This window comes from Myotis davidii, unplaced genomic scaffold (genome assembly GCF_000327345.1).
Source record: "Myotis davidii unplaced genomic scaffold, ASM32734v1 scaffold478, whole genome shotgun sequence".
NCBI lineage: Eukaryota > Metazoa > Chordata > Mammalia > Chiroptera > Vespertilionidae > Myotis > Myotis davidii.
The window spans coordinates 5,100,540-5,109,014 of NW_006289570.1; the positions used below are offsets into that span (position 1 = coordinate 5,100,540).

At 63.2% G+C, this 8,475-nt stretch overlaps 2 protein-coding genes across 2 annotated transcripts in view; one reads left to right on the forward strand and one right to left on the reverse strand.

Moving 5' to 3' along the window:
- Window positions 1-483, forward strand: part of SFI1 (SFI1 centrin binding protein) — a 39,636-nt gene extending 39,153 nt beyond the window's left edge. The window contains exon 34 of the mRNA XM_015562841.1: window positions 335-483. Coding sequence (XP_015418327.1) covers window positions 335-483 — 149 coding nt within the window. The remainder of the gene's footprint in view (window positions 1-334) is intronic.
- Window positions 65-8,475, reverse strand: part of PISD (phosphatidylserine decarboxylase) — a 17,709-nt gene continuing 9,298 nt past the window's right edge. The window contains exons 2-8 of the mRNA XM_006762093.2: window positions 5,631-5,834; window positions 4,113-4,278; window positions 2,660-2,896; window positions 2,363-2,501; window positions 1,971-2,117; window positions 1,646-1,806; window positions 65-1,286 (exon numbers count right to left, since the gene is read on the reverse strand). Of these exons, the coding sequence (XP_006762156.1) occupies window positions 1,062-1,286; window positions 1,646-1,806; window positions 1,971-2,117; window positions 2,363-2,501; window positions 2,660-2,896; window positions 4,113-4,278; window positions 5,631-5,680 (1,125 nt within the window). The 5' untranslated portion in view covers window positions 5,681-5,834 and the 3' untranslated portion in view covers window positions 65-1,061. The remainder of the gene's footprint in view (window positions 1,287-1,645; window positions 1,807-1,970; window positions 2,118-2,362; window positions 2,502-2,659; window positions 2,897-4,112; window positions 4,279-5,630; window positions 5,835-8,475) is intronic.

Consider the following 8,475-nt stretch of genomic DNA (forward strand, 5'->3'; position numbering starts at 1 on the left):
CTTGAGGACCTGGCCAGGGAGGCCTCAGCCCGCCTCCAGGAACAGAATGTAAAGGAAAATGAGGTTTTTTTTAAATTATTATTTCAAAATGTTGCAATTACATGAATTTTACTGTTCAGAAGTCTCCCGCTTTTCATACAAAAATACTGTGCTACTGATACAGTTGAAAAAGTTCAAATGGCTTCCCCTGCAGGAGAAATGCGGAGTCCCCAGGAGACGGGAACCCCGGGCCACCTCAGTGGCTCCCCAAGGACACATGCCTACCACCTGGGACAGGGTTTCTAGGCACCGGCCCTGCCTCCCACCCAGTGTGCCAGGGCTTCTCTGCCTCCAGCATATGCCCCTGAACCAACAGCAGCAACTTCCCTGTATTTAATGGAGGGCTGGATGGCGGGGAGGGGACGACAACGCAAGCTCTCCCCGTGTGGCCATGACTACCTGCCTGCCCCATTCACACGAGACACCAGTCAGGGGGTTCAGTGACTGGCCTTGACAGCTCTGGGTCACTCGGGTCTGCAAAGTGCCTCATCTAGTCACCATCCTCGGGAGACCTGGCTGAGTCGGGTGACGTAGTCGCCACCAGTATGAAGAGGAAGGCTTTCCCAGTGAGCAGGCGGGCCGGGTTTGGAAACAGAAAGCGGTTACGTTACAGGCTGGCGGGCCCAGTCAGTGCCAGGAGGGGAGGCCAACAGTAGTGATGGGAGGAGCAGCAGAAGGTACGGTACCACTTACCATCGTAACAAACCAAGACCAACAACGCTCAGCCAGGAGATGCAGGTCTCTGGTTTATGCAATAGGAGTTAAAACTTCTCCGAAAGGGAATCTGAGGTCAGCCCGACACTTACTTGCTCTTTAGGGTGAGCACAGGGGATGACGTAGGTCTTGGGCAGGACTGGGCTCTGGCCTCGCCCGCACCTTGGGACAGCAGGAGCAGAAGTGACCCAGGTCCTGCCTGGTCAGACCCCCTGATCCTGAGAGTCCCCTCCAGACAGCTGAGGAGGTTCCCCTCAAAAACTCTCCCATTTCTGTTTAGATCCCTCAGTAGCGGCAGCCAGGAGGGCCTAGAGGGAGCCCAGGGCCTCCCCAAATCGGATTTTCTGTCCTGCTTTCAGCTTGAAGTCGAAGTCCTTGGGGGCCTCGAAGATGAGCACGATGGTGGAGCCCAGGTTGAACTCGCCCAGGTGCTCACCCTTGCGCATGGGGATGCCCTCCCTGTTGGCCTGGGTCACGAAGCTGAAGTCGTTGTAGGAGCCCTTGCTGTACCGCGGGCTGTTTGTGTGCAGGTCCTGGGGAGACAGAGGCAGAGCAGGTAGAGACTGGCTCCCTGGACCTTCGACACAGCCTGCGGCCCGCCCCCAACTGCTTGCAAAGGGCGGTGGGCATAGCGGCTCAGCCCAGGGGCCGGTGCCTAACCAGACACAGTGCCCGACACCCGCTCTGAATGAGGCAGGCCTCTGAGGGATCAGACCCGACTGTTCTCCAGCACAAACAAAGGTGCAAGATCAGGGGGCAAGGGGCAGTCACAAACCGACACCAAGAAAGGCCCTCCCTCTCCAGCCACCTCCAGGGAGGGGCAGGGGTCAAACTTCTGGTTCTGACAGATCTGGCTGCGCAGGGGACCCCAAGTGGCTGGGGTTCTGCTTACTCGGTCAAAGTAGATGCGGATGGAGCCCACGTTGGTGGCCCCCACAGCTGTCAGCGAGAAGAAGCCATGTTTCCAGTCCCCGGTCAGGACCACCCGCTCGTTGTGGCAGAAGAGCTCTTTGATCCAGCGGGCCATGCCGGGGTTCACGGACATCAGGGAGCCTGTGATAGCGGTGACACTGTACTCTCTGCCCGGCGGGAGGCCCAGCCACCCAGGGTCACACTCACATCACTGCAAACACTGAGGGGGCTGGGTCCCTGAGACCTAGAAGCTGAGGGCACGTGGGGCTCAGAGGCAGCCTCAGCCCCGTGCCGGCCTGGCCTACCTGGGAAGTGGCGCCGATGGGACACGGTCCAGTCGGTGGGCGAGTGGAAGCAGTGGTAGTCCCCGGGCGCCAGGTAGATGACGCAGTGGTACAGCTCGTTCCCTTCCCGGGTGACCAGTTGGCTCCGGAAGGAGTTGCAGGAGGCAGCTGTCGGGGGCGGACACAGGGCCAGGCTATCAGATGGGCACCCGATGTCCCCAGCTGGGGCCTGTGTGTCATCTGGACACGGGCTCCAGGGAGGCCCTGAAGTGCTGGACAGAGTGATCCTGGCCCAGGGGCCAGCCCTCAGTGCCTACAGCCTTCCCAGTGTCCCCTTCCCACCCCATTCCCAGCCTTCACCCTCTGACCTCGGGCCAGCCACACGGCAGCAGGCCAGCCAGGCCAGAACCCACCTGGTGGGAAGGGCAGGTCCTCCACAGAGGTACGCGGGCCCAGGAACGACTCCAGTGAGTAGGTGACCCCCTTCACCTGCTCCACCTCCGAGTTCTTCACCTGCCCAAAGTTGAGGATCTTCCCATCCGACGGGCTGATCTGGAAGGGCGGGCGGGTCTTAGTGCCAGGGATAGGAGGGGGGAGAGAGGACGCAGGGCAGGAATGGCCACCCGTGGGGGCTGTTGGGACTGGTTCCCAAAGGCACAGGCTACATCCTGTTTCTGGAGCGGGGAGTGGAAGGCAGGACCAGGCCTCACCACGCAGTGCACGCCACACACGGGCCGGGCCTGCGGCTTCAGCTTGCGCCGGAAGAACTCGCTGAGGTTGCGGTAGTGGTGCAGGTCCTCCACGGCGGCCTCCTTCATGTTCACCCCGAAGGTCCAGATGTACAGGCTGTAGACGGGCCTGCGCAGCCAGTGCGGCAGCTCCACCTGGTTAAGGCGACCCCAGGCCCGTGACAGCAAGCGTGTGGGCACCGACTTGTACAACGCCACCTGCAGGCCACAGGCGGGTGGGTGAGTCGGCCACCCTGCGAGCCCACTTGACCCCACCAAGGGGGCCCCCTCCAGAGACCTTGGGCACCCCACAGTGGCTTTGTGATGTGGTTTCTCACTAGGAACCAGACTGAGCTTGCAAAGTGGTTTCACAGACTAAGTCCTGGCCCAGACGACACGGGACTACAACTCCGGTGTTTGTCATTTCACACAGACCCGCCCGCAGCCATCCTAGTCCCTGGGGCGAGACTGGGCAGCACAGTCTTGCTTCTTGAAGCGGGAGGGAGCATAAATGGATCTGACACCGCCACAGACAGGCTGTGGCAGGAGGCCCTGGAGGACAGGAAAGTGCAGCCCAAAGTGATTCCCTGTCCTAACAGGACCCACTCCCCCGTCTGAGGTCAGGGACTGTGACAGGCAGATGCACTGTGTCGCCCACCCAGCAGGCAGAGGCATCTCCTGTGACAGGCTCCTCCCAGGTGGGACAAGGGAACCAGCCTCTCTCAGGGCCAGGTGACCCTTCTAGGTGCCGCTGACATGGGATTGCTAGTTGGTGGCTGATGTCTGAACACAACCAAGCCCCAAGGTAAAAGCAATTTCATTCCAACTTAACCGCCTCTAGGTGTTGCCTGCCTGATTCCCAGAACTCCTCCCAGCTGATGCTGGTACACGAGTGGCCACAGCTGCCACGTGCCCTCAGGTCGAATGTCCAGAGCTCCATAGCTTTCGAGACACCCCACCTGGGCCGTCCAAGGGCCAGGAGCAGGGCCTCCTCCTTGGGGCTCACCTGCCGTCCAGGGAACTGCCTGGGCTCCCATGTCCTCAAAGGCATCCCCTCCCCAAGGGCCCACACAGACTCCAGCCTTCCTGGACCGCCCTCTGGCATCCAGGAATTAGCTTAGATTCTTCTCAAAATTACCTTTAGCTAAGCTCACTCCTCCTTGAACAAGGAAACCAACCTGACACGGTTTTCTGAAGGCCCACACGGTTCTGTCCGGAAGCAGAGCCCCCGAAGGCACAAACGCAGGCAGACTGGCCCTCGGTCACCTGTCGGCAGGACCACAGCCACCGGCCAGCAGGCCCTCACCTTGCCTTTCAGCACCCCGCCTGGCAGGCTCAGCCCCACAGCCAGGCCCTCCATGACCACCGTCTCCTAGGTCTGGTCCCTACCTCAGGCTGCCCGGGTGGGCCCGGCCAGCAGCCTGCACACACTTACCCTGCTCACGGGCCTCCATCCCACCCGGCTGAGCGGTCTGAGGGCACCGAAGGGCAGGAGGTAGTAGAGGACCGTCAGGGGCCAGGAGCGCAGTTTCAGCGCAGGTCTGGACATGCAGCTCAGCTGTCCCAGCCTCCGTCGCAGGGCCAGCTGGGGGAAGTGCAACCTGCGGGCAATGTCCACGCGTGACGGGTCAGCAGCCGGGGTCTGGGAGCCCCACCCGCCCTGCCCCGCATCCTAACCACATTCTGACCCGGTGGCTTGGTCGCCTCTGGTTGGCAGCTCAAGTCCCAGCCCCTTACACCTGCCCCGGCTGCGGCGGACAGGTGTCTGCTGGCAGCTGAGACGCAGCGTGAGGTCCAGCTCCTCACCTCTCTGAGGAAGCGGCTTCTGAACATGGGACGGGCCCTGGGAGGCCCTTCAGGGCTTAGCACCACCTCGCCCCCACCCTCCTGGGGCACCAGCAGGCAGTCTGACCTCCCAGCACCCCTCAGCATAGCCGCGCACAGTGCGGGAGCTACTGCTACTGCCCGCGAGGACCTGGGGAACCGACGGATGGCTCCAGGCCTCTTAGTTCCTCATCTGAGTTAAGGGGCTGGGACTGACGAGATCACAGAGGAAAACAGCCCCCTCGCAGTGACTGCTCCATCCATCAGCATGGCCACTCGACACCAGGTCGGCTTCTCCAAAACCCATCCACAGATTGCTGGGGGAACCTGCCACACCCCTGGCCCAAGCCTCCCCAGCCCCAGCCCAGCGCACTCAGCTCAGGCGCAGCCTCTCCCCAGAACCTGGGCCTCCTGAGCCACATCAGTGAGGGCCGTGTCCCCTCAGTGCCGAAGGCTCGGAAAATGCTGCCGAGGCCCTAGAGCAGCCATCAGGAGGCCACACTGCCACCCTCTGAGCATCTGCAAACGGACTGCATTCAACTGGAAACTAAGTCCCCCAGAGAAGCGGTGTCCTTTGCCCCCGCCCCCACTTGCTGACCAAACCAAGGAACAAAGAGGCAGCTCAGCTGATACCGAAAGCAGGAAACAGAGAACCGAGCCGATGGCCAGGCCCATCAGGGACGGTACTGCCGCATCCATTGCTCTGCGGACTCCCCGTTCATTCTCTCACTACCCCCCCGTTTTTTAAACGGGTCTGGTTGGTGGTGGGGCCCAAGCAAAACCAGACAAATCCCTGCTCCCCATCCCACTGCCCCCACCCGCCCTGCTCACTGCAGAAGCACAGGGACCAATCCTGGAAGAGCTGCACCCAATCGGGGTGGGGGCGCCTGGGGTGGGGGTGCAGCCGTTTAGGTGCAGCGCAGACCCTGGGCCACCAGCCCGCTCCGCCTCCCCAGTACCTGAAGCGGGCTCTCCGACTGAGGCCCCCAAGGCCGGGCCCCTCCAACCGCGGGGGAGCCCCGGGGCCCCTGCCGCCACCTCCACTTCGGGGTCGCTGGACATGAACTCTGACCTTGTGGAGGTCGTGGCGGGGAACAGCAGGGTTAGGAGGCCGCTGGCAGCATCTCACCATTTCGCCGCGCTGAGCTCTGGTCCTCGCCTCGCCTCTGACTGACACATGGTGGGCGGGCAGGGAGGCGGCGCCAGCACGATTGCCTTTGTTCCTCCTCCTTCCGCCCTTCCCCCCAAGGAGCTCCTGGGCTGTCACGGCTCCACGGCGGCTGGTGGGCCGCTTCCTCGGCCCTCGGCTCAGAGACCACTGGGTGGGGCAGGACTATTGCAAAGACAGGCACTGGTCACACACCTGCTGGGCCTGCAGCACCAGCCCTGAGCGCGGCCCACGCTGTCCCCAGCTTGGCCACCAGCCGCTCCAGTGAAGCCCGGCAGGGAGGGGACCGGCCCCTCTGGGCCCAAAGAGCACAAGCGGGAATCGGAGGGAATCTGAGCCCTGCGCTCCAGGCAGGCGCCCAGCGTCGCCCAGTCTGCGGCTCGGGAGGCCCCTCCCTTGCCAGGACCTGACCCATTTTCCATTCAGGTGACAAAGTAGCATCTGAGGAATGAGGGAGGGGAGGCAGGAGAGGTGGCTCTTCCTCACGGCCCATGCCCCGGATCCCCCATACGGGGAGCACCCAGGTGACATCCAGGAAAACGGGATGGAGCTGGTGCCAGGACTGAAGCTCATCCCTGCCCCGCCTCTGCCCTCCCCCCGTCGGTACCTGGGAACAGGGACAACACTCTGGCTGGGGACCCGCTAGGCTAGGGGGAGGGCACGTGCCTCCTCTAAGCCCTTCCGGAGCCGCACAGATAACAGGGAAGAAGAGCAACATTCCAGGTTGTTGCTGCCTCAGCCCCGGGAAGTCAAGGCCATGGGGAGGACGCCCCACCAGCCTGGCCTCCAGCCCCATCTCTGACCCACCCAGGACCCCACACGGCCAACGCCTGTAACCCAGCAGGAGGCCCCAACTCAACACGCTCTATCACACAAGCGGGACCAGATGACACCCAGCAAGCCCGCCTCAGGCAGAGGAAAAGCCAGCTCGGCACCTGCCAGGTGTGCAGGGGCCTGTGGGAGCCAGGACCAGGCTGCCTGAAGTCCGGGCGTGAGTGTGGATTTCTGCCCTGACCGAGGAGACAGCAAAGCCCGGCCGACCCAGACCAGAGCCACTGGCCTTGGGAGGGGTCAGTTCCCTGTGGGGAGGGGGCCAGGCCTCCTCTGGCCCTGAGGGACAAGCCCACAGCCCCATGGACACCCCTGCTTCGGGCTCTGTGATCTCCAGCTAGCAGTCCTATCCCGGATGGTCAGGTCGCCTCAACCACACCACCCCAAGCTGAGCGTACCCCCACCCCTTCCACCAGGCCTGGCCTCATACTGCTCCCCAAGAAAACAGGCCCAGAGGGTGATGGCAGTCGGGGCTAAGTTTGGTGCGTGGCTTCCAGGACGGGGTTCTCTCCCTGCCTCTGAAACTAGAAAGCTCGCATTCGCAGTGGGGCCAGCGAGGCCTGTGGGAGGGGATGGGGCCCAGCCGCCACCTGCGGGTGCTGCTCTCGGCCATGGTGGCCACGCAGCATGCTGTCAGGTCAGAAAGGCACAGTCAAGAGCCCGCAGACAAACCCGCTTCTCTGGAAACCTCACCCTCAAAGCAGAGGCTCCTGCGGGGATTTCATGGTCCCCAGACCTCCCCTCGCCTCCCCTCCCACCCCGCAGTGGAGGGAGCTCAGGAGGCGGCCAAGGAGCTGCTGTCCTCAGGGGCCGGCAGGAGGTCCTTCCCCCTCAGTCCCATCTTGGCCACTCCTCTGCCTCTTCTGAAAGGTCCCCAGGAAGCGAGCCTGGCGCCCAGGCCAGCTTAGAGCTGCACGACGGAGGCGGTCGGTCCCTGGCAGTCACCCCTCACCTCCCGGGGCAGAGCCACTTGGGTAGCCAGCAGCGCTCCAGGCCTCCCATCCCCGAGCCCCACTTCCCTCCACACGTGGGACAGCCTCGCCCTCTCTGGCTCCGAGTGGGGCTGGGGGTGGGGGTAGGGGTGCCTCAGCTGATGAGGAGGCCACAAGGAGGTGCTCTGAGGTGGGGAAGGGCGGACACTCTCCCTGGACCCCGAGAGTCTCAAGGACACTCCGTGGTGGCGAGTTTTGAGCTGTGACCAACAGGACATTAAAGTCATTACAAGGCCTAAGGGACAGTCACATGGACCATGAGAACTCAGGTGGCTTTGGTGGGGACAGGGACAATGTGGTTACTGCAAAACCCCCACCCTGAGAGCAGGGAGAGGCCTTGCCCCTCACAGGAGCTCTCCCTGGTCATTCCTCCGGGGAGGTGGAGGGAACAGGGCCGAGGCTGCCTGTGAGTAGGAAGAGGGCCCACAGGACCCGGGGAACCAGCACTGAGCCCGCCTGCCCGCCTCTGCCCGTCCAGCTGTGCGTGGCACAGGGACAGCACTCTGGCGGCCCTACGGCTGGGGAGGGGGAGGCATCGGTGCCAGGACACGCTGTTCTGGGGGTGCACACCGAGCAGTGCTGCATGTCCCCGTCCACCCTCACTAACCGGGCGAAGGGGGCTGTCCCCTCAGCGGAATGGACGCTCCACCTCACGTCGGACGGACTGACCCAGGCCAGTGACCAGCTACTACAGGTGGGTGGGCGTGGGCATGTGCCCCCGGCTCCCAGGACCTGACAGACTCAGGTCTGAGCCTCAGCCAGGCCAGGGAGGCAGTGAGGGGGTCAGAATTGTCCCCCCTCCGCCCCCTAAGAGGCTCTCCCTGCACACACAGGGCCCGGCAGCCCTGCTCACGTACAGCCTGAGACCACCCAGACTCTGCTCCTGCACCTGCGTGGCCATCTCCCTGAGTGCCAGTCACCCCTCTGAAGCCTCAGCAGAACCCCATGCCCCCTGAACGTGTGCCCCGCCCTGGAGGGCAGAG